Source organism: Chiloscyllium punctatum, chromosome 5 (assembly GCF_047496795.1).
Source record: "Chiloscyllium punctatum isolate Juve2018m chromosome 5, sChiPun1.3, whole genome shotgun sequence".
Classification (NCBI taxonomy): Eukaryota; Metazoa; Chordata; class Chondrichthyes; order Orectolobiformes; family Hemiscylliidae; genus Chiloscyllium; species Chiloscyllium punctatum.
The window spans coordinates 136,646,828-136,673,297 of NC_092743.1; the positions used below are offsets into that span (position 1 = coordinate 136,646,828).

General features: G+C 40.9%; 1 protein-coding gene across 11 annotated transcripts in view; it reads left to right on the forward strand.

Annotated features, from left to right (window-relative positions):
• Positions 1-26,470, forward strand: part of ncoa2 (nuclear receptor coactivator 2) — a 308,555-nt gene that overhangs the window by 192,608 nt on the left and 89,477 nt on the right. For all 11 annotated transcript variants that reach the window (XM_072571432.1, XM_072571438.1, XM_072571441.1 and 8 more), the window contains one exon: positions 4,433-4,605. In XM_072571432.1, the coding sequence (XP_072427533.1) occupies positions 4,433-4,605 (173 nt within the window). The remainder of the gene's footprint in view (positions 1-4,432; positions 4,606-26,470) is intronic.

The following is a 26,470-nucleotide window of genomic DNA, read 5'->3' on the forward strand; positions in this document are numbered from 1 at the left end:
TTTGTTCTTTCTTTGTTTCCTGCCTGCTAACCAATTTTATATTTGTCTCAAATCATGACCCCCAATCCCAACTGCTTTAATTTTACAGATGAATCCCTTATGTGGGGCTTTGTCAAAGCCTTCTGAGAATCCTAAGTAAACCACGTCTACTGGCAACCCCAGATTAACTCTACTAGGTGCATCCTCAAAGATTATCCAGTAGATTTGTCAATCATGATTTCATTTTTAGAAATCCATGTGGTCTGTTCTACTGTTTTCTAAGTGCTTTGCTTTAAAATCTAGCATCCTCCCCACCACTGACTTGAGACTAACTGGTCTATAATTCCCTGTTTTCTTTCTACCTCCTTTTTTAAATAGCAGGGTTATATTTGGTGTTATCCAATCTGTTGAAGCAGTTCCAGAGTCTGAAGAATCTTGAAAGGTGACCACTAATGCATCCACTATTTCTAGGGCTACTGCTTTAAGTACTCTGGGTTGAAGATTACCAGGCCCTGGGCAATTAAAGGGCTCAAGAGATATGGAAAGGAAGTGGTAATGGGATACTGAAATTGCATGATCAGCCATGATCATATAAGATGGCGGTGCAGGCTTGAAGGCCCAAATGGTCTTGTCATCCTATTTTGTTTTGTTTCTGTTTGTATCAATCTTCAATCCCATCAATGAGTTTTCTCTTCCATCTATAACAATTAGTGTCTGGAAGGTACTTTATTAGATTTTGCTGAAGAGATTATTAGCAAAAATGAAAACTCATGTGTATTTGGTTGAACAGAAGGAGACAAAGTAATAATTAATGAGGTAGACTTGATTGGGGAATTTTAAGGTGAAGAAACCTTTTAGCGGGCAGTGACCGTCTTATGATAGAATTTTCCCTACAATTTGAGGAGGAGAGGCTGGCATCATAATGGTATTACAACTGAGTAAAGGTAACTACAAAGACATGAGGGAGGAGCTGGCCTGAGTTGATTGTAAGTGGAGTCTAGCAGGGAAGGCAGTGGTGCAGTAATGGCAGGAGTTTCTGGGTCAAATTCAAGGAGGCACAGCAGAAAATTATCCCAAGGAAGGAAGAAGAAGCATATTGAAGGGGGGATAAGGCAACCATGGTTGACTAGGAAAGTCTGGGACAGCGTAAAGACAAAACAAAAACCATACTGTGAGATGAAGATCAGTGGGAAACTAGAGGATTAGGAAGCCTTTAAAAACCAGAGGACAACTTAAAAAACATTTAAGGGGTCAGATGGCTAGTGATATGAGGAGATTGCAAGAGTTTTTAAAAAATATATAAAAGGTAAGAGAGAAGCAAGAGTGGCATTGGCCCACTAGAAAATGAACCTGAAGAAATAGTAACAGGGAGCTGAGAAATGGTGGAGGCACTGAATAGATCCTTTGCATCAGTCTTCGTGGTGGAAGGCACCAGTACATACCAGAACTTTAAAGACATTCAGGGGACAGAGGTGAGTGTAGTGGCCATCACTAAGGAGAGATTGCTGGGAAACTGAAAGATGTGAAGGTGGACCAGATAGACTACACCCCAGAATTGTAAGGGAGATGGCTGAGGAAATTATTGAGGCAATGGTGTTGAATTTTCAGGAATCACTCGAAATAGGGAGGATTCTAGAGAATTGGAAAATGGCCAATGGTTAAGAAGGGAGCGAAGCAGAAGACAGGAAATTACAGGCCAGTTAGCCTGACCTCCATCCTTGATAAGATTTTAGAGTCTGTTATTAAGGATGACATTGCAGGGTATTTAGGAGTGCCTGGTAAAATAGGACTGAGTCAACAAGGTTTAGTCAATGTCTGCTTGAATTCTTTGAGGGAGTGACCGACAAATTAGATAAAGGAGAGACAGTGGACATGATCTGTTTGGATTTCCAGAAGGCCTTTGATAGGGTGCTGCACAGCAGGCTGCTAAATAAGATAGCCCTGGGTATTAGTAAAGGCCTGGGCAGAATGGACAAGATGATGTTTCCATTATTAGGACCTGAGGGCATAGCCTCAGATGTGGAGGAATTTCTTCATGTAGATGATGGTGAATCTGTGGTATTCATTGATGCATAGTGCTGTAGTCACCAGTTCATTGAGTGTTTTTAGGACAGAGCTAGAAAGTTCCTGATTAGTAAGGGGATCGGGGCAGTGGGGAAGAGGCAGGAGAACAGGGTTGAGAAATGTATCGGTAATGATAGAATGGTGGAGCAGACCCGATGGTCCAAATGGCCTAATTCTGCTCCGATAGCTCATGGTCTTCTGGTAATACACTTTTCATTTAAGAAGGACAAAATGAAATATTTTGAATAATGAATAGCAATTGTGGAGGAGTGCAATAAGTTGAATGCTGCGAGACATACATTTCTGATAGAAACAGAAGCAGGGGTAGACTGTTTGGCCCTTCAAGTGTATTTTGTCTTTAATTCTGATCATGGCTGATCATCTAACTCAATAGCCTGTTTTCACCACCTCTTCCCCCCCCAAACATATCGTTTGATTCCCCTTTGCCTTAAATACTATATCAAACTCTTCCTCAAAATCATACAATGTTTTGGCTTCAATTACTTTCTGAAGTGGTGAATTCCACAGGCTTGCCCTCTCTGGGTGAAGGAATTTCTCCTCATCTAAGTTGTAAATGGTTTCCCTCATATCCTTAGACTGTGACCCCTAGTTCTGGACTTTTCCACCATTTGGAAATACTCTTCCAGCATCTACCCTGAGTAGTCCTGTTAGAATTTTATAGGCTTCTATGAGATCCTGCCTCCTCCTGAACTCGAGAGAATGTAATCTCAACCTCTCCTCATATGTCAATCCTGCCATCCCAGGGATCAATTTGGTAACCATTTGCTGCAATCCCTGTATAGCAAGAACATCCTTTCTCGGATAAGGAAATCCAAATTGCACATAAAATTCCAATTGTGGCCTCACCAAAGTCTTGTATAATTGTAGCAAGTTATCCTTGTCCCTGTTTGAATTTAAAACTGTTTTGTTTTGAAGGCTAATATATAATTTGTCTTTTTTTAAACACCAACTGTATCTGCATGCTTAACTTCACTGACTGGTGTACAAGGATACCCATGTCTCATTGCACATTGCCCCCTCATTTTATAGACCTTCAGATAATTATCTGCCGCCCTGTTTATTTGCTACCAAAAGTGGATAAACTCACATTTATGAAACTTGACATGTCTATCAAAGGCTTTTTTCAAGTCTGTCAAAGATTATCAGTAAAGCTGACAAACCTTTGGCCTTTTCTCAATGGGTTGGAGTACAAAAATGAGGTGGCTATGCTTGTATAGAGCAATAGTCCAACTCCGTCTCTGATATTGTTAGTTTTCTGCACTGAGCTTCAGGAAGCATATGTTGGCACTGGGGATGGCGTGGTTTTGGTTCAGCAAAATGGTAATGCTGCTAAAAGCTTAATTGTAGGGGCCAGTTCTGTGAACTTGGATTACATTCCCTCAAGATTATAAAGTGTTTAAAATGATTCAATGTACATAAGTAGGGTAGTTACTTCCTCTGGTGGGGAAATCTGTAAAAATAGGGCACGGTCTTAACATTAGCCATTAGGTAATTCAGGAAGTAAATTAGGTAGCCATTTTCTGCACCGATGGCAGTGAAACGTGATCTCTTCCCTGAAAAGTGATAAACATTGAGCCATTTGAAATTTTCTTACCTGGCAAGGGCATAGAGTTGGATTAATGGTAGGTAATGCCGGTGAGGTACATAGGGGCGGCACGGTGGCACAGTGGTTAGCACTGCTGCCTCACAGCGCCAGAGACCAGGGTTCAATTCCCGCCTCAGGCGACTGACTGTGTGGAGTTTGCACGTTCTCCCCGTGTCTGCGTGGGTTTCCTCCAGGTGCTCCGGTTTCCTCCCACTGTCCAAAGATGTGCAGGTCAGGTGAATTGGCCATGTTAAATTGCCCGTAGTGTTAGGTAAGGGGTAGATGTAGGGGTATGGGTGGGTTGCGCTTCGGTGGGGCGGTGTGGACTTGTTGGGCCGAAGGGCCTGTTTCCACACTGTAAGTAATCTAATCTAATCTAATCCAACCAAGTTGAATGGTGGAACCGGATTTTGGGGGCGGGCGGGGGCGGTCTCTGGCCTACACCTTCCATAATAATTTGGCCACCAAAAAAAATGTAAACAGTTCAGCTTTTTTTTTTAACTTTTAGCTTGTGCTTCAGATTATTGGAAATCAATTTATGACTACTTTTGCGCTGAAACGTATACAATTGATGATGAAAAACAGTATATGTTAATTTTATTTTTATTTATTACTTTGGGTAAAACATTCTTGCAATCTGAGAATGTGTAGCTATCCCTTTGCAATCTTGTTTGTATTGATGGAACTGCAATAACACCACTATTTAAATTGCTTACATCTAATAGAGCAAAAATTTCTTTTTCATTTCTAGCACTTAGTATTGATGCTTTTGTGTTTCAACAGCCCTAAACGCAGCACTGAGAAACGTCATCGGGAGCAAGAGAATAAATATATCGAAGAACTTGCTGAGCTGATATTTGCTAATTTTAATGATATTGACAACTTCAATGTAAAACCAGACAAATGTGCAATCTTAAAAGAAACTGTGAAACGAATCCGTCATATAAAAGAGCAGGGTAAGTTGCTTAATGCATACAATTATCAAGTTGAATATTATTAACATAAAGTACAAATGATGTGTTGTGTTCAGTTAATCAAGTTCTAATGGCCAACATGCATTGATTACTGTTCCAATATCTTAATAGCTATACTCCTGCTGAACTTGGTCGACTTAGTATTTCATTTCTGGGACTTGTTATTATGACTTCAGGATCATTAAAGATGAAAGGAATGCAGACGAGAGTGAACAAAGTGAAAGTTCAACTTTAGTCTCAGCAATATAGATCAAATCCTTGAAGTTTATCTTTGTAAGGCTGCACTTTTAGATGTAATTGCATGGATTTTAAGAAGACCTTTGATATTGTGGCCCATAATAAAAGTTGAATAAAGTTCAAGCATGTGGAATTGGGGCAGAATGAAATGGCAGCAACGATTGCTCAGTTGGCTTCATGACAAAGCTAAGAATAAGAATAAAGGGTAGACATTCAGAGGTTTAGAAGGTAGGAAGTGGTGTTCCATAAGGATCAATGCTGGGATGACAACTGGTTACCATTTGTATACTACATGGCTTTTGGAATCAAAAATACAAATTCTAAATTTGTGGATGACACCAAATTGGGAGAGGGATATTCAATACAGAGGAGGGCTGAAACAAATTAGAAGAGGACGTTAAACTAACTGAATGAGAAAATAATTGGCAAATATAGCTCAACAGAAACAAGTGAGGTGCGAATTTTGTAATGAAGAATAAGGAAGTTTAACAAGTCCTTTTTCTTTTAAACAAAATGCCAAATGGCAAGCCAAGCAATAATTTTTGAGATGAATTGAGAAGTAATAGAAAAATCTATTGAGCTAGTGTTCAGTGGAGAGGGTGCAGAGCAGATTTTCAATGATATCAGAAATGCATGAGTTTACATGTGAGGAAAGGAATTGGTAGGTTGTATCCCTTCTGTCTGCTCTAACCTTATCCCTTTTGCAGTTGTCACAAGTAAGTAGTATTGGCCTGGGGTCGACTGACATTTCTCCTCTCTACCTTGCCATCTAGTAGTTTCTTTTGTCATCAGCTTTTTCTACCTTCCCAATTGGTTTGTTCCATTATTGATCGAAAACAGTGAAGGTGATTGAAGCAAAAGGTATTGATAGGGAAAAATAGACTAGCTTTTATGGGAGAATGGAAAGCATAGTTTCGGTTGATTTTTGACAAAAGAGGAGAGAATGGTTGAATGGAGCAGAAACCATGGCATTGAAAAGTTGGGCCTGTTACTTTGTCATATATCCTGACTAATCTGCCTGGGAGCATATGGACTTGGTAACTTCAACAATAGCTTGGGATGTCATCATAAGTATCAATATTTGGGGAGAAAATGTGGATACAGTTAGGTTGATTAATCTCATGAGTGTAAGTCCTATAAGTCATTACATTTCAGTGAAGATGGAAGGCATCACTTACCAGAGGCTGCTTAAATGCAATAACTTCAATTGTGATCTAATCGAACTATAGCAGCAGTGAAAGTCAGCATTCCTCCCACCGTGTTATGATAGTTTCACTTCTTTCATGTGTAAATCACAAAACGTTTTTTTTAAAAAAGTTACTTTCTCAGGTTAACTTGTAACAACTGGTGGCAGCACGATAATCTAGAACATTACAACACAGTACAGGCCCTTCGGCCCTCGATGTTGCGCTGACCTGTCATACCAATCTGAAGCCCATCTAACCTACACTGTTCCATGTATGTCCATATGCTTGTCCAGTGACGACTTAAATGTACTTATAGTTGGCAAATTTACTACCGTTGCAGGCAAAGCATTCCATACCCTTGCTACTCTCTGAGTAAAGAAGCTACCTCTGACATCTGTCCTATATCTATCGCCCCTCAATTTAAAGCTATGTCCCCTCGTGCTCGCCGTCACCATACTTGGAAAAAAGCTCTCCCTGTCAACCCTATCTAACCCTCTGATTATCTTATATGTCTCTATTAAGCCATCTCTCAACCTTCTTCTCTCTAACGAAAACAGCCTCAAGGCCCTCAGCCTTTCCTCATAAGACCTTCCCTCCATACCAGGCAACATCCTAGTAAATCTCCTCTGCACCCTTTCCAAAGCTTCCACATCCTTCTTATAATGCGGTGACCAGAACTGTACACAATACTCCAAGTGCGGCCGCACCAAAGTTTTGTACAGCTGCAGCATAACCTCATGGTTCCGGAACTTGATCCCTCTAATAATAAAAGCTAAAACAGTGTATGCCTTCTTAACAACCCTGTCAACCTGGGTGGCAACTTTCAAAGATCTGTGTACGTGGACACCAATCTCTCTGTTCATCTGCACTACCAAGAATCTTACCATTAGCCCAGTACTTTGCATTCCGGTTACTCCGACCAAAGTGAATCACCTCATGCTTATCCGCATTAAACTCCATTTGCTACCTCTCAGCCCAGATCTGCAGCTTATCTATGTTTCTCTTTAACCTACAACATCCTTCATCACTATCCACTGACCTGAATCGTCTGCAAATTTACTAATCCACCCTTCTACGCCCTCATCCTGGTCATTTATAAAAATGACGAACAGCAGTGGACCCAACACCGACCGTTGCAGTACACCACTAGTAAATGGACTCCAGGATGAACATTTCCCATCAACCACCACCCTCGTCTTCTTTCAACAAGCCAATCACTGATCCAAACTGCTATATCTCCCACAATCCCATTCCTCCGCATTTTGTACAATAGCCTACTGTGGGGGACCTTATCAAACGCCTTGCTGAAATCCATGTACACCACATCAACAGGTTTACTCTCATCTACCTGTTTGGTCACCTTCTCAAAGAACTCAATAAGGTTTGTGAGGCACGACCTACCCTTCACAAAACCATGCTGACTATCCCTAACCAAATTATTCTTTTCTAGATGATTATAAACCCTATCTCTTATAACCTTTTCCGATACTTTACCAACAACTGAATTACCAGGGTTGTCTCTACTCCCCTTCTTGAACAGGGGAACCACATTTGCATTCCTCCAGTCTTGCACTATTCCTGCAGACAGTAACGATTTAAAGATCAATGCCAAAGGCTCAGCAATCTCCTCCCTGGCATCCTAGGATAAATCCCATCTGGCCCAGGGGACTGATCTATTTTCTCACACTGCAGGATTTCCAATACCTCTTCCTTGTGAACCTCAATCCCACCTAGTCTAGTAGCCTGTATCTCCGCATTGTCCTCTGCAACATTGTCGTTTTCTAGAGTGAATACTGTCGAAAAATATTCATTTTGTGCTTCCCCTCTCTCCTCTGACTCCACACACATCTTCCCATTACTATCCTTGATTGGCCCTAATCTTGCTCTCGTCATTCTTTTATTCCTTAAATACCAAAAGAAAGCCTTTGGGTTTACCCTGATCCTATCTGCCAACAACTTCTCATGTCTCCTCCTGGCTCTTCTGAGCTCTCTCTTTAGGTCTTTCCTGGCTACCTTGTAACCCTCAAGCGCCCTACCTGAGTCTTCACATCTCCTCATCCTAACATAAGCCGCCGCCTTCCTCTTGACCAGAGATTCCACTTCCTTCGTAAACCACGGCTCCCGCGCTCTACAGCTTCCTCCCTGCCTGACAGGTACATACTTATCTGGGACACACAGGAGCTTTTCCTTGAATAAGCTCCACATTTCTAATGTGCCCATCCCCTGCAGTTTCCTTCCCCATCCTATGCTTCCTAAATCTTGCCTAATCACATTGTAATTGCCTTTCCCCCAGCTGTAACTCTTGCCCAGTGGTATACACCTATCCCTTTCTATCACTAAAGTAAACATAGCAGAATTGTGATCGCTATCCCCAAAGTGCTCACCCACTTCCAAGTCTAACACCTGGCCGGGCTCATTACCCAGTACCAAATCTAATGTGGCTTTGCCCCTTGTTGGCCTGTCTACATACTGTGTCAGGAAGCCCTCCTGCACACACTGGACAAAAGCTGACCCATCTATACTCGTATTATAGTGTTTGCAGTCAATATTTGGAAAGTTGAAGTCCCCCATGACAACTACCCTGTCTCTCTCACTCCTATCGAGAATCATCTTTGCTATCCTTTCCTGTACATCTCTGGAACTATTCAGTGGCCTATAGAAAACTCCCAACAGAGTGACTCTCCTTTCCTGTTTCTAACCTCAGTCCATACTACCTCAGTTGATGAGTCCCCAAACATCCTTTCTGCAACTGTAATACTGTCCTTGACCAACAATGCCACACCTCCCCCTCTTTTGCCATCTTCTCTGTTCTTGCTGAAACATCTAAACCCTAGAACCTGCAACAACCATTCCTGTCCCTGCTCTATCCATGTCTCTGAAATGGCCACAACATTGAAGTCCCATTGAAGGTGTTAGCCTCCTGTGTGCTGTTGTCTGTGCCATAATGTTTAGACTGATTCCAATCTAAAAAGTGAGTTAACAGAGTCTTACATGGATTCATGCAGTTTTTGAGCAAAGTACAATGTAACTCTGCAAGTACAAATTCACCCCATAAGCATAATATAGGTGTCTGTCTGTTTCTGAGATGGGGAGTTGTGAGTGTGAGAGTGCATTTTTGTGTGTATGTGAGTGTAAAGTGTCTACGTTTGTGAGAGGGGGTGTGTGTGTGCGTGTGCGCGTGCCTGGGGTGAGGGTCTGAGTGTCTTCCCAGTTGGGGAATGCTTCAGTGGTCAAGGACATTCGAACTTTGACCTTTGGGTGACCAACCTCCAAGGCAGACTTCGGGACAGGCAGCAGCAAAAACTGGCTGAGCGGAGCTTGATAGCTATGTTCCATATCCATAAGGAAGGCCTCAATCGGGACCTTGGGTTCATGTCACACTACAGGTGACCACCATTGCACTATACACTGTTGTAAACGCACTCTCTCAGTCTCTCCTACATACGCGCGCACACCCACGTGCATCCTCTCACAGACTTAGACCACTTTACTTGCACGCACACACACACACACATACACACACCCCTGCCTTTGTCTCTCACAGACACTCACAACCCCCCCACCCCAGGCATGCGCACACGCACCTACCTACCGACAGACACACTCCCACACTCACATGTCCCCTCTCACCTATTTAGACACTTGTGTATATACACACGCGCTCTTGCTCTCCTCTCTTGCTCTCGTGTTCTCTCTCGCTCAACTCCCCATCCCAGACAGACAGATGTGCATGTGCACGCACATACGTTTGTTTATGGGGTGAATTTGTACTTGGTCTAAGCATTATGGCACAGACAGGGAACACGGGGCTAACGCCTTCAACATATTATCTGCGCTGCCCCCAATTGTTATAGTTAACCTGAGAATGTAACTTTTGAAAAAAAAAATTTTGTGATTTACATATGAAAAAAGTGAAACTATCATAGTCATTCTAATAGATGAAAGACTCAACAATCAAGGTACTTTTCAGTGTATAATTTCAGTTACATCACACTGTAAACTTTTGCTATAAATTCTGTGTCTTACAATTGTTTACCCCACAACCACTTGATGAAGGAGCAGCACTCCAAAAGCTAGTGTTTCCAATTAAACCTGTTGGACTATAACCTGGTATTGTGGGATTTTTAACTTTGTACACCCCAGTCCAACACCGGCATCTCCAAATCACAATCCATATAATGTACCTTAATTTTACTTATTTAATGCTTTTTATTCCAGTTGTGTTTTTTCATAATATTCTCATGTTTTGGCTTGTTTTAAATTAATTTTCATAGTAAGAACTGTGGTTACTGTAGACTGCAGAAATTTTAATTGCCTCTTATCAAAATTAGCCGTCTGTATTTATATTTTTATGACTGGGAAATCAAGGCCAAGGTCCAGAATGCAGATTCCAAGACTAAAATAAGTGAAATAAAAAGACCAGGAAAATGAGCAGTATTTAGGCAGGTAGTACCAAGTTTTCTTAATCAGTATCCTGTTCCTGCCTTATCTCCATAACCCTTGATTCCACTATCCTTGAGAGCTCTATTCAACTCTTTCTTAAATGAATCCAGAGACTGGGCTTTTCACTGCCCTCTGGGGCAGAGCATTCCACACAGCCACCACTCTGGGTGAAGAAATTTCTCCTCATCTCTGTCCTAAATGGTCTACCCCGTATTTTTAAGCTGTGTCCTCTGGTTTGGCACTCGCCCATCAGCGGAAGCATGTTTCCTGCCTCCAAAGTGTCCAATCCTTTAATAATCTTGTCTTACAATCAGATCTCCTCTGTCTTCTAAACTCAAGGGTATATAAGCCCAGTCGCTCCAGTCTTTCAGCGTAATATAGTCCCGCCATTCCAGGAATTGACCTCGTGAACCTATGCTGCACTCCCTCAATAGCCAGAATGTCTTTCCTCAAATTTGGAGACCAGAACTGCGCACAGTACTCCAGGTGTGGTCTCACCAGGGCCCTGTACAGCTGCAGAAGAACCTCTTTGCTTCTATACTCAATCCCTCTTGTTATGAAGGCTAGCATGCTATTAGCCTACTTCACTACCTGCTGTACCTGCATGCTTGCCTTCATTGACTGGTGTATAAGAACACCCAGATCTCTTTGTACTGCCCCTTTACCTAAGTGGAATCAATTTAGGTTGTAATCTGCCTTCCTGTTCTTGCCACCAAAGTGGATAACCATACATTAATCCACATTAAACTGCATCTGCCATGCACCTGACCACTCACCTAACCTGTCCAGGTCACCCTGTAATCTCCTAACATCCTCCTCACATTTCACCCTGCCACCCAGCTTAGTATCATCAGCAAATTTTGCTGATGTTATTACTAATACCATCTTTTATATCATTAATATATATTGTAAAAAGCTGCGGTCCCAGTACTGATCCCTGCGGTACCCCACTGGTCACTGCCTGCCATTCTGAAATGTAGCTGTTTATCACTACTCTTTGTTTCCTGTCAGCCAACCAACTTTCAATCCAAGTTAGTACTTTGCCCCCAATACCATACGCCCTAATTTTGCTCCCTAACCTCCTATGTGGGATTTTATCAAAAGCTTGCTGAAAGTCCAGGTACACTACATCTACTGGATCTCCCTCGTCCATCTTCAGAGTTACATCCTCAAAAACTTCCAGAAGATTAGTCAAGCATGATTTACCCTTCATAAATCCATGCTGACTCTGTCCTATCCTGTTACGACTATCCAGATGTGTCGTAATTGCATCCTTTATAATAGACTCCAGCATCTTTCGCACCACTGAGGTCAGATTAACTGGTCTATAATTTCCTGCTTTCTCTCTCCCACCTTTCTTAAAATGTGGTACAACATTAGCCACCCTCCAATCCGTAGGAACTGGTCCCGAATCTATCGAACTCTGGAAAATAATCACCAATGCATCCACGATTTCTCGAGCCACCTCCTACAGTACCCTGGGATATAGACCATCAGGCCCCGGGGACTTATTAACCTTCAGACCTAACAGTCTCTCCAACACCAATTCCTGGCAAATGTAAATTCCCATAAGTTCAGGTCCTTCAGCCACTGTTACCTCTGAGAGATTGCTTGTGTCTTCCTCACTGAACACAGATCTGAAGTACCAATTCAATTCTTCTGCCATTTCTTTGTTCCCTGTAATATATTCCCCTGTTTCTGTCTTCAAGGCCCCAATTTTAGTCTTAACCATTTTTTTGCCTTTCATATACCTAAAAAGCTTTTACTATCCTCCTTTTATATTTTTGGCCAGTTTACCTTATTTTTTCTCTGCGCACTTCCTTCTTAGTAATCCTCTGTTCTTTAAAAGCTTCCCAGTCCTCCATTTTCCCACTTATCTTTGCTATGTTATACTTTTTCACCTTTTAACTTTATATGTTTGTTAACTTCCCTTGTCAGCCACGGCCACCCATGCCTCCTCCTAGGATCTATCTTCCTTTTTGGAATGAATTGATCCTGCATCTTCTGCATTATACACAGAAATATCTGCCATTGTTCCTCCACTGTCATCCCTGCTAAGGTATTGCACCATTGAACTTTGGCCAGCTCCTCCCTCATAACTCCCTTTTATTCAACAGAAATATTGTCACTTCCGATTGTACCCTCTCCCTCTCAAATTGCAGATTGACGCTTATTGTATTATGGTCACTACTTCCCAGTAGCTCCTTCACTTCAAGGTCCCTGATCAATTCTGGTTCGTTGCACAATACCAGATCCAGAATTGCCTTCTCCCTGGTAGGCTCCAGCACCAGCTGTTCTAAGAATCCATCTCTGAGGCACTCCACAAAGTCTCTTTCTTGAGGTCCAATACCATCCTGATTCTCCCAGTCTACCTGCATGTTGAAATCCCCCATAACAACTGTAGCAACATCCTTGCAACAGGAAATTTCACCTCCTGATTTAACTTCCATCCGACATCCAGACTACTGTTTGGGGGCCTGTAGATAACTCCCAAGAGGGTCTTTTTACCCTTAGAGTTTCTCAGCTGTATCCATACTGACTCTACATCCCCTGATTCTGGGCCCCCCCGCGCAAGGGACTGAATATCATCCCATACCAACATAGCCACCCCACAAATTGATCGAGGAAGAAGTTGAAGCATGTGAATAAGCAAATGATTGATTCTCTCCTGTGTCTCTGTACACTATTTTCTTTGTGCACAAGTTGTGTGTTGTTTGCTAGGCTGACACCTTTTGCCCACTTCTAATTTCTTCTAGAGAAGGTATTGGTAAGATACCTCCTTCAATTGCTGTAGTCTTTCGGGTGTAGACACACCCATGTACTGATAGGTAGGGAGCTGCAGGATTTTGACCCAGCAGCATGGTGATATAATTCCAAATCAGGATATTTGTGACTTGGAGAGGAACTTGCAAATGATGGTGATTCCATGCATCTGCTCACCATGTCCTAAGTTTGGAAGATGCTATCAGAAGAGCTGTGGGGACTTATTACAGTGCATCTTGTAGATGGTACACATTGCTGCCATTGTGGGAACGGAGTGAATGTTGAATGTGGTGCCCGTCAAGCAGACTGCTTTTGCCTGGATGATTTCAAACTGTGTGAGAGTTGTTGGAGCTGCACTCATTCAGGCAATTGGGGAGTATTCCATCATACTTCTGACCTGTTTGGATAGTGGATAGGTTTTGGCAAAACTGGCATTGCTTGCCTTAGAATTCCTAGCATCTAACTTGCTGCTCTTTCCAGTATATTTATATCTCTGAACCTGCTTGGTTTCTGATCCATGATAATGCCCAGGACATAGATGGGGAGAAGCCAATCATAGTAATGCCTTTGAATATCAACACAAGGTTCTTGGGTTCTCACTCATTAGAAATAGTCATTGCCTGGCATGATGAAATTATCAGATTCCCAAAATTAAGAAAAGATTTACAAGGATGTTGCCAGGTTTGGAGGGTTTGACCTTTAGGGAGAGCCTGAAATAGGCTAGGGCTATTTTCCCTGGAGCATCAGAGGCTGAGGGATGACCTTTATAGAGGTTTATAAAAACATGCAGGGCATGTATATGGTAAATAGACAAGATTTTTCCCTGGGATGGGTGAGTGCAAAACTAGAGTGCATAGAGGGGAAAGATATCAAAGGAACGTGAGGGGGTAACTCTTTTATACTGATGGTGTGTGTATGGAATGAGCTGCCAGAGGAGGTGGTGAAGGCATTTGGATATATATGCCTCTAAATCTATATATGAGAGACATATGGACTAAATGCTGGCAAATGGCGCTAGATTTATATAGGATATCTGGTCAGCACGGATGAGTTGGACACAAGGATCTGTTTTCATGCTGTATATCTCTGCCTTTAAGAACCTTGCCTCACTGCACTCCGACAAAGCTGTATAGGCCATCGGTGGTTGAATTGTCTTTGAGTTTTCTTGATGAGAAGAGAGGAATATGAAATCTGAGGTAATTGGTCATTGAAAGTGGAATATAAAAAATCGTTGTCCCTCTAGAATGATCTTGCCAATCTGGAAGGAATTGAATGTGATGAGGGTCTGTAGTTCCTAAGCATCTCCTTACAGCCTGTCTTAAATACAGACACCCATTTTGGGATGACAGTGACTGTGGTTACTACTGCCTCACAACAGTAGGGACCTGGGTTTGATTCCAGCCTTGGGCGACTGTATGTGTGGAGTTTGCACGTTCTCCCTGTGTCTGCATGGGTTTCTTCCAAGTGCTTTAGTTTCCTTCCACAGTCCAAAGATGTGCAGGTTAGGTGGATTGGCCATGCTAAATTTCCCTCTAATGTCCAGGCATGTGCAGGAAAGGTGGATTAGTCATGGGAAATGTAAGGATACCGGGATGGGATAGATCTGGTGTTGGATGCTCTTTGGAAGTTCGATGTGGAGTTGATGGGCCGAATGGCCTGCTTCCATACTGTAGAGATTCTGTGAAATGGGATATTGCTGATATAATCTGATTTGATGCTGGATGTTGAGCCCTGTTGTCCACTTAGCCTGCTGCTTTATGCTTTATGGTGCTGAAGTGAGTTGTGTGTTTAAAATTAGACCGTATGAATTACTTGGAGAAAGGGATGTCAAGGACAGGAACTTTGCAGCTATTGCATTGCTAAAACATTGCAACAATGTTGTGGAGCATCAGAAAAGCAGGAGTTGGACTGGGTCCTGGAAAAGTTGGCAAAACAAGAACTTTATTCTCATAGATGAATATGACAAAAATAAAGGTGGGCAGATAATGAGGTTACGTGGGGAAGCAACTTACAGACTACAGATATTAGAATCGAAACCTTGGCAGAAAACCTCCGACAAGAATAAGGTCCAGTGGGTGGAGTATTTTGTCTAAGAGGGCAAAGGGTGTGCAGAAAGGGCAAGAATCGTGAGAATAAGCAAGTTATTTGAATGAAATAAAACACTAGTTTCGAAGTTTAAAATGCATACCACTGCAGATGTGTCAATTTTATTATCTCCGTCAACAAATAATTTATGACCAGTACTGTGTATTGATTTGAGGTCTGTTAAAGCTTTAATTCAGTGTAAATTGGTGATAGATGTATAAACCTCTTTAGTTGCACAGTTAATCTCTAACTGGTAAAAGCTACTGTAATGACTGCATTGCTGCATTTGAAATGCGACATGTTATCCCTTCACTTGTTCAAGAAGAATCCTCCCTTCTATCGCAATTGCTGAAACAGCTTTGTTGGATGAAACTGACTTCTCATCCCTGGCTTGATGTGCTAATAAGTTAAACTATGTTTATCCACACTGTGAACTTTGCCTCCAAATGTGAGGTATTCAAAGTATAATGATGACGGTTAAATTAATACGATCATATGAAGAGTAACTGGCAGAGACCAGCATTCCCAAGATACATGGTAGTCTGAAAAATAATGCACGCTTTTTTAAAAAAAAGATTTGAGCCTCTGTTCAGTAAAATGAACAAAGGTGGGCTCTTCGGTAAGGACCTCTGGTTCACCCAGCCAGTCCCAGTCTTGTGCGATCCTATAAATACACACACTCCACCTAACTTCAATTTCCCACTTCAGCACTCCGCATCACTCACTCATTTCATTTGCAATTTTATGAAATTATTTAACAAATGGATACCTGGTAAACAATTGTTACTCCTTTAGTACCAATGGACCACAATTGACATATCTGCACTATTTCTTATGCATGGATACAACACCAAACGGTTTGTTTTGAAGAGGGCTAAAAGGTGAATATGAGGCAGAAGGGGCAAGTTTAAAAGTCAAATATGGGTTGGTTAATGAAAGACACAATAGAGGAAGTGTTTTAAATGGTGAAGAGAACTGAATAGGGAGGGTAGGGCTCTAGTGGCTAAGTGAGAGATCGTTGATAGAGATAAGAATTGAAAAATAGGAAGAAGCTTGCTGTTAGTAAAATGGCGATGATGTGTGGGAGTTTGAAAACTAGGCCAGAATTTAAATACATTTTGTGGGGAAGATGAAATGAGGTGTGTGGCTTGGTGTGTACGAACTGCCAAAAATTGGGAGAAGATACGTAATGTGAGGGCAGTTGAGGAGTTGGGTTGTAGATTTTGTTGAAGCTTGTGGTGGAATATGGAACGGAAGCTGGCAAGGAGACAGTAAATCCTGTTTTAATAGAATAAACCGAGAACGTTTGGTACAAGGACTTCATGTCTGACCAATGAGCTGGTGCCATCAGTGACTTGTGGCCAGTGGTTTTGGTAGAGCCAAGTGTAGTCTGTTCACTGATATGGAAGCTAGCCTTCTACTTCAACGTAGTGACTCCCAATCTGTAACTCTGTACAGCAGCATGTAATGACCTCTCAGCAAAACTAAACCTTATCATTGGCCCATGCTTGATGATTCACAGAAGAGTCTTTCTGTTCCTCTTCTATTGGGCATTGTTCAAACTGTTCGATGCATGTATAATTAGTGAGCCACCACTACTGCCTCTTATCATTCCTCGATACTTCAGGAGCAAGACAAAGTAAGCTGCAGAAAGCATGTTTACAAAATTGCCTACAAAATGTCCTGACATTTCAGAGCTCTGTAGTAAGATCAAGGGTGATATTTATTAAAGCTGAAAATGTGTTGCTGGAAAAGTGCAACAGGTAAGGCAGCATCCAAGGAGCAGGAGAATTGACGTTTCGGGCATGAGCCCTTCTTCAGGAATCATGCCCTGAAGAAGGGCTCATGCCTGAAACATCGATTTTTTTTTTTTTCCTGCTTCTTGGATGCTGCCTGACCTGCTGCGCTTTTCCAGCAACACATTTTTCAGCTCTGATCTCCAGCCTCTGCAGTCCTCACTTTCTCCTGATATTTATTAAATCCTATTTCTTGATAAAATTCACAAAAAGTTAGCTTATCTGATACTTTGAGAAGTAGGATGTTTGACTGAGAGTTATGTATTTTCTCAACAGATTTCTGTCAGAATGGGTAGAAGCAGCCATTGATCTATGCATTGCTTTCCAATAGAGACTTCAGTCAATTGGAAGCTGTTATTCTGCCTGCAGTAAGTTTGCTTTGGGCTCATGACCATGACATCCGAAACATCCAGGGTGGTTGATTGGTTTGAGGCGAAAAACAGTCAAGAGCTCACTAAAAGATTCAGGTGGGAGGGGAGAAATTAGGAAGGCAATTGGCATGATAATTGTGTAAATTACATTGAATGTTCATTGGTGGATGATTTGGGAGAGACAGGAATAAGTGTCACATTGGGCTCCTTAAAACATGCATAATATGAATTTTAGGAAAACCAGGGCAAGTTCAGGAAGAAATTGGGGCCCCATTCTGATAAGGGAGAAAATTGGTGATGCAGTGCACTTGGCTGTACTAACCTCTTACATTTCTTGTGAAAGGCTGAGGAAGAACAAAAATGAAAGCACTGAAGTCTAAATAACGCAGTCCAAATGCACACTTGTTTGGACATTGTAGTGCTAGTTTTAGGTTTTATAAAAAGTTTCAGTAACTCTCAAAACTTGTGTAAACTGGTCTTTTATGGAGTGGTGATGGTCTGAAGGTTGGGTGCAATCCAAAAATTGAGATTTTTGTTTAAACCCAAGATCTGATGGCACTTGGAGACCAGGTCCTCTTGCTGAAGCATACACTTTTGAGTTGGTTAGTACTTAGAACACAATGGGGCTGTCTGAGTCTGAGCTCCGAAGCAGTGGGCTTTGCATGGGAAATAACATTTCCATTGTTATTTATGGTGTCTGGTCCTTCCTGGAATACTGTTTTGCTCCAGTCTATTTTGTCCTTTGCTTTTGGTTATTCCGATCTGGATTCACCTAAATTTTAGGTAACTCAATTTAGTTGTTGCAGGTTTAATCAATGTAATTACTTTAAGATTTCATTCTTGTTTGCCCTATAGGCCAATTGAATATTTCCAGCATTTTCTGTCCTTGATTGCTCACCAAATCTGTTTATAAATTTCAAAGGGATTTGAACAATTTGATTGCTCAAACTTGTTTATTCGGCAATAGCTTTATGTTGTATTTCTGAGTGATGGTGCACAGTTCTGTTAGCTTTTTTACTAGTTGAATTTTGACTGCTTCCTGGTTATCACCTTGCAATCTGGACACGGCCATTATGTTGACATTATGGCAGCTTCATTCAGCAAGGAAGAACATATACTTTATTTCTCTTCCTTCTGAGTTAAATAGTTTTTTAAAAGTCCATTTAAGGAGGAAGAGAATCCAGAAACTAACCATTGATTCCATCATCCTTCCGCTGAGGTCTGAGAGACTCCGGCATTGTACTTGACCCTGAAACATGTCACGTCTCAATAACTTCCACCAGAAGTTCCATCTCCATAACATCACTTGTCCCTTATCACTACATTAACTATACTGTTCCTGAAATTGTCATTAATTCTTTAGTTATCTCTAAGCTTCAGCATTTTCTGTGCTCTCGCGAATAGCCTCCATCATCCCTTGGAGGTCAGCCCAATACAATTAGACAATGTTTGCTACTGTCCAGTAAGTGGAGAACAGTGGTTTGAAGAGTACTAAATTTGGGGCACGGTGGAATTCAGAGCTGCTGAATTCAGCCTTTCTTTTAAGACTCCTGTAGCTGGGGAATGTCCTTCAGTATCTAAGCTATAAAACTGCCATTTGCTATTACTCTTTAATTACCTTTTATAATTGTATTCACTATTTAGTTTATCAAATAATTAAGGCTGGATAGACCTGGCAAGATAGCTGATATGCTGTAACAACAGCATGATAGAGTTCATAGAAAGGATGTGTGCATCACTTACCAGGTGAGTGTTTATTACCCATTCCTAACTGACATGGAGGAGGTGATATTGAGCTGTCTTCTTGAACAATGGTCACCCATGATACTCTTGGGAAGAGCGTACCAGACAATTTGAGCTGGTGTCAGTGAAGGAACAGCAGTACAGTTCAAACCCAAGGTGGTGTGTGGCTGGAAGGGGATCTTTGTGGGAGTGGTGTTCTCATTGCATCTACTGCCCTTATCCTAAGTAGTAGATTTGTGCATTTGAAAGGTGCTGCTGAAGAAATCTTGGTAGTTACTATAATGCATCTTACAGATGGTACATACTGCTGCTACTGTGTTGGTGGTGAAGGAAATGAAATGTGGAAGGTGGTTGTTTGGGTGCCAGTCAAGTGGTGTTAAGCTTCCTGAGTATTGCACACATCCAGGCAAGTTTGGAGTGGACTGCTGACTTGCCGTGGAGATGGTGGTCAGGCTTTGGGGAAACAGGAGGTGGCTTCTTTGCCGCAGAATGTGTAACTTCTGACCTGCTCTTATACCATAGTGTTAATATGGTTGGTCAAGTTCTGTTTCTGGTCAGTGGTAATCCCCTTGCTATTGAGAGTGGAAATTCAAGATGGTAACGCCATTTAATGTCAAGGAGAAATAATCAGATTCTCTCTTGTTACAACTGGTCCATTACATGGCACTTGTGTTGCACAAATGTTACTACTTGCCACTTGTCGGTTGTTTAGATCTTGCTACATGTGGACACTGACCGCTTCAGGTTAGAAATATCGCAATGGTGTTGAACATGACAGACGATTATTAGCAAGAATCATTATTTTTGACCTTATGATGGAGGGGTGTACTTGAGGGTCATGAAGTAACTACATTACCCGATACTCTGGAAAATAGTCCAGTTATGACCTGTGCACAAAAGTCCTTCCCAACAACTTAATAGCCTGTCTGCCTACTTTTGGTCTCTTTGAAAATGATGGAAGGCTTCACTGACCATGCCTCACATTCAGAGTAATAACCTGCTAAGTGGTAGTCAGTTTGAGTTCTTCCAGGGCCATTCAACTTTATTACAACCTTAGTTCAAATAAGCTCAAAGAGCTGAATTCCACAGGGGAAATAAAAGTGTGGCATTAGGGCAGCATTTGACTGTGTGGCATTAAGGAGCCTGAGCAAAGCTGAAGTCAGGTTGGGGGAACTCTCCACTAAGATAAATTAAAATGTGCAGGGGCAATTTGAGCTTCCTGCTGTGTCAGTAGCATCTTTCACAACAAACCATGCCACATGGTGACCTGAGGACATCCAAGATTATGCCATTGGCGCGTGGATTTCTTATCTCTAGACAGAACTTTCAATGCACAGAGCTACCAGAGTGCTGACTGTGATGCGGGGCAATCCTAGGTGTAATTGTATAGACTCATTCTCTCTTTGAGGCAATTGTCCTGTGCCCCTAGTGGTTTGCTGCTGGGACACTATATATTTTTAAAATATGATTTGAATCTTGATTTCTGCAGATGTGTGCACACTGTCCACCCTGCCCCTTAGAGGTTTCCCAAGAACACCTCCAATCCCCCGACACCATACCTATGCTGTCCTAAAGTTACAATTAACAACCTCCTATTTTTGAAGGGATTTCGTCAGCAGAATAACTTGACTTGTTATAAGAAATGAATTAATGGAGGGTATTTGTTAATACTTGTATAGAAGGTAAATAAGGAATTTTCAGAAATAGTGACATTAGACATCCAGGAGAGAGAGAGACCACAAATATCAAATGCAAGATGTGTGTGAACCTCGATGAACTGCAAGCAAACTCAGGATGAAATTAACAACTTTCGTTTACAAACTGCCTTTTATCAACTCTGGATGCTCCAGTAGCACTATCACCATTCTCCTTTTAAACAGTGCCATAGGTTTTGAAAGAGCAGCTCCAGCTGTACTGAATTGTCATTGCAAATTATATTTTTAAAACCACAGTGTAAACTGTGGTGTTGGTCAGGTTGTGTTTCGAATCCTGTGTCCATTTCTGGTTGTTGAGAAATCAAGTGCAGAAGGGAATGCAGAGAAGAGCCCAAAGGCTAATCTTTGGAATCGGGGCCCAGGTTTTGCAGAGTGATTGGAGAGACTTGATTCTGTGAACAATATCAGATGGGCTTTAATATAGTGATAAATGAAATCCTTACACATAATTACAGGGATTCTACAATTCTGTGACATGGCAAAAATTGGTTAGGAGTTGGACATAATTTCAAACTAGCAATTTTGTTACTGGTGTTAATGCAGGCAGTGTTAAACGTGAAAAGTCTGAAACAATGCAGCAATCTGAGTTAGAAGGCTATTCTGGATGGAGAAGTTAAGATAATGTTCACGTCTATAAGTATCATGACAGCTCAAGGAAAGGCACGGCACAATATTGTTGAAAAGAAGAGCTTGATTAATATCATAGCAGCTATGGCTGGCACAATGTGGATCTTTGTTCTCTCCTTGCACCCAGTTAAGTGTAAACACTGAGGAAATGTGCAGCTGTGGTGTTTAATATGCACTGCAGGAAATTTCAGCAGCACTGAAATATAGTGCATTAATGTTGAAAAGATAAACACATTGGGAGAGCACAGGAAGGGTCTTGTGTTTTTCTGGGAGTAGAAGGCTTTCTAATGAATATAAATGCCCCTGGTTTCATGGAGCCATATGGTGGTTTTTCTAATTTTAGTATGTTGCAGATGTATAACTGGCTTGTTTTTTTTTGTGTTCCATGCCCTATATGATGATTGCCAGAGTTGCTGACCTGAACATTTTTCTTTAAACAGCATTATGCATGCAGTGTTGATTTTGCTCCCTTATTGCTGAAAGTCAGATATTGAATAGGTTCATTTGAAAGTAATTATGATGTTTTTGCAGCATCAATTTGGTTTGCATAAAATGTTCCATAGCTCATTAAGGAAGTATGATTGTACCATAAATAAGTTATTTAATATTTTGTCTATTATGTTAAGTTCAGACAATTTTGAAGAGATATACCTGATTCTTGGAGGTGAACCCCTCTAGATGTGTACTCTGATGGAGGGGAACATTAGCACCAAGAGATCTGCTGGGTGGATTGAATAAACTAATAATGAAGTGACAAAAAAAGACAATGAAAGACAGGTTTCCTTTTAAAGGAAAGATGCCTGTGTCTTGTGGCAATCATTAATTGGTCTGAAAAGAATAGTGTATTAATTGCCTGAGGGAAATAGTGGTGCAGGAATACTTATTGTGCATTGCAAATCTGGCAGGGTTTATTTTAAGTATTATTCAGAAACCATCCTATTGAGATCTTGCACCATGAATATTACACCATCACTGTTCAAGCCACCTGCCAGAATTGTGTGCAAAAAGCAATCTTTTCCTGTATATGTTTATGTCATGTGTTATGCCTGTGAGAGGTATGATTGCTAAATGATTTTTTTGTTGTCCAGCTGTGTGACTCAGTTACTTAAATTGAATATGAAAGAAGATTTGATGTATTGTTGCATGGGCTGCAAAAATTTGTATATGATATGTAGTTTGAGCATTTCATTTTGAGCTCTGACTTCTTAGAAATGAAAGTATAAATTGGTATTTGCTTTTTTGAAAACAGATTTTGGATTAACAAATATGAAAATGATGCCCATGTTTTCAGTTCAGTGTAATTCAAGCTCCGTGTTGAAGATATAGTTTAAAATTGCATAATAATTTGCTATAATTTATATTTTGAATTGGCAGCATAGTCTAATCTGTGCGTAACGTTTTAAACTCTTCTGCCAATAACCTACTGAAGAGATCGTGAGAAATTTACATTATTTTAGGCTTTCAGCTGTGCCTTCCATTCCTACTGGATATAAAATCTGAGTAAAAGTGAAGACCAGCTCTTCTGAGAGAGTAATTGGCACGTTGTTTAACTGAATTCTATCCAACATGGTCAGCTTGCAGGCAGAGCTGCTGCTGCTCCTGTTGGTGTAATTATAAACAAGGTCTCTTAAGACACTGCCATAATCCCAGTGGAAAGGCATATTCAGCAGGAAGAAGTGAGCCTCCCTTCTGGCAGGCTGTTGGAAATGACCAGGTTGCGTCTGCTTTGAGCCAGATTGCATCATGCACTTCGAATGAATCTTGCTTTTGCTTCATGCTGCTTAAGAAATTAATATTCAGAATGGCGCACGCAGCAGCTGTTCAAGATGAAGTTCGGATCTAAGCTGAAGGAGGTTATATGGGAAGATATGTCTACCCATTTTTCTTCCTTAACACGTGAGGCAGTTTCAGACTAAGTGATATCGGGTATTTTTAAATTATGTGCCATGTAGCACATGTTTTGAAATATTTGACTTGTAATGATCTTTTCACCATTTTTTATAAACTACAATGAGGATGAAATTAGATTCGTTACAGTATGGAAACAGGCCCTTCGGCCCAACAAGTCCACACCAACCCTCCAAACAGTAACCCACCCAGACCCATTCCCTTATCCTATATTTACCCCTGACTAATTGCACCTAACACTAGGGGCAATTTAGCATGGCCAATTCACCTGACCTGCACATCTTTGGATTGTGGGGGGGAAACCGGAGCACCTGGAGGAAACCCCTGCAGACTCTGGGAGAATGTGCAAACACCACACACGGTCACCCGAGGCGGGAACTGAACCCAGGTCCTGGCTCTGTGAGGCAGCAGTGCTAACCACTGAGCTACCGTGCTGCCCCATAGTTGCTCATCTTTGTAATTGACTAAAGTTTAAGCCAAAATGTTTGTAAAGTTGATAACTAAAATTTAGTATACAGATGGTCCAACTCAATATTGCTTCTTGGACTAAAACAATGTTCAGTACCTTAGTCTTTGGGAACAGTTGTTAAAACTAGTGTGCAAATGAAATGTTTAATATAATTAGAGTTTCAATTTATTATTTTTTCAACTTGTCACAAGTGCTTGCATTGACTGAGAAAGAACAATTAATCCCTTTTTAAATATTACAGTTAAATTGTGGAAAGCTGTATGGAGAAGACTAATATCAGAATGTGGTGATTGTTTGTGTTATACAATACAAAATATATACACAAAATAATAGACATGAAGTTCTAAATTTGACAATAACGCAGATTTAGAAAATAATCATCCCATCAGTCTGAGCATGGCTCAAACTTGAATGAAGTGAAGAAAGGATTTCTTTAAATGTTGCATCTCATTGTATGTATCTCATGGCACATATGTACAGTGAAGTGTAGTGGCAATTACACAGGATTCTGTTGTATTTTCTGACTTCCACGAAATGTGTCTTTGCATTTTAATTTTTAAAAGCCATCTTCCTAGAATTATTTTAAATTTGTAGCTGTTACTTATATCAGTTTGTTGAACTTTTGTTGGCCAAAACATTAATGATGAATCTGCACAAAGCTTTTAGTTGGAGTTTCATATTTAGCATCATCTTGTGTCTTGAACTAATTTAAATAATACTAATGGATGCAAAAATACCATACCCCTCAAGAGGATGACATGTTCAATTATCCTCATCTTTCAAATTTTTTTCCGATGGGTTCTCTTTCAATTTGTCGTCTTTGTGCCTTTTAAATTATATGAAGAAAAGCATTCAATTTTTGTTTCTTTTTTGCTTGGCCGCACTGCCCATTGGCTTTTCTTAGACTTGTGGTGATGACACTCAACATTGAAAGATGAGATCATTTGGTCTGTGCAAGCTCCCTGCAAGAGCAGCTTCGTTATTCCCATTTTGCTTTCATTTCTCCATAGCCCTGATTTTTCTTTGCATGATTTTCTAATTCTATATAGAAAGCAATTATCTGATCTGCTACATTCTCAACACAAGACATGCCAGTCATCTTTTTTAAGATTTCTGTAATGTCTCCATTCCTTTTAATATTGCATTGATTTGGAATTCTTCTTTTATTCTTGTAGAGCTATTCTGAGACTGAACATAACAATGTGTGAGATGGATATGTACAGCAAGGAGAAGGGACAAAATCAGGGCGCAGCACCATAAAGACGGTGGGGAAGGTGTTGGTCAGTGAAGATTGAGAGAGCATTGGAGAAAGTAGCTGAGAAGAGATTGAGATAATATGGTCATCTGCAGGGGGAAGAGAAAGAGAGAACAAATTGCTGGGGAAAGTGATTGGATACTGGATGTGAGGACAAACAGAAGGAGGTGGTCTGTTGGAAAGATATGAAGAAGAGAGACCAGAGTCCAGTGAGTCATAGTCATGTTGCATGGAAACTGACCCTCTGGTCCAACCAGTCCAAGCTGACCATAACCCCAAACTAAATTAATTTCACCTGCCTGTGCATGTCCCATATCTCTCCAAACATTTCTTGTTCACATAATTGTCCAAATATCTTTTAAATATTGTAACTGAACCCGCATCCACCACTTTCTCTGGAAACGCAATCCCCACACAAACATTCTGTTTTTTTTAAAAAAGTTGTCCCTCATGTCTTTTTTAGAATCTTTCTCCTCTCATCTTCAAAGTATGCACCCTAGTCTTGAAATCCCCCATCTTAGGAAAAAGGACCCTTGCTATTCACCTCATGATGTTATAAGCCCCCTTTAAGGTCACTCCTCCACCTCCTACAGTCCAGTGGAAAAAGTCCCAGCCTATTCAAATTCTCATAAACTCCAGCCCTAATAAATCTCTTCTGAGCCCTCTCCAGCTTATTAATATTTTTGATGTAACAGAGCAACCAGAACTGGTCACAATACTGCAGAAGGGGCCTCACCACCATACTGTACAGCCTCAACATAACATCCTATACTCAAACGTCTGAGCAATGGAGGCAAGAATGCTAAACTTCTTCCTTAACTACCTTGTCTACCTGTGGTGCCAACTTTAAAAAAAATCTTATGTATCTGAAACCTAGGTGTCTCTGTTCTACTACACCACCCAAGACCCTAATTTCAATTGTAGAAGTTTTAACCCCTTCCCCGGTGACTTTTTTTTTTGGAGAAAACGTCTCATTTTCAGACAAATTTTTTAATTGCTTTTTTATAGTATTTTTAATGCTGATTATGGAAATAACTTGTTTTTATCTATTTCCAATATTTTTCTTGAAATTTTATTTTGAATATACCATTTTAGGCAAAAGAAAATTGGTCTTTCAAGTAGTTCATCTTTCGACCAGTTCATTTCTTGATCTGGCATTTTCACAATACCCCCCAGCATTTTCAAGGCAAAAAAACACACAAATTTATGCCTTCGTTGCAGGGCGCCACATACAATCTCTTTCTCCAG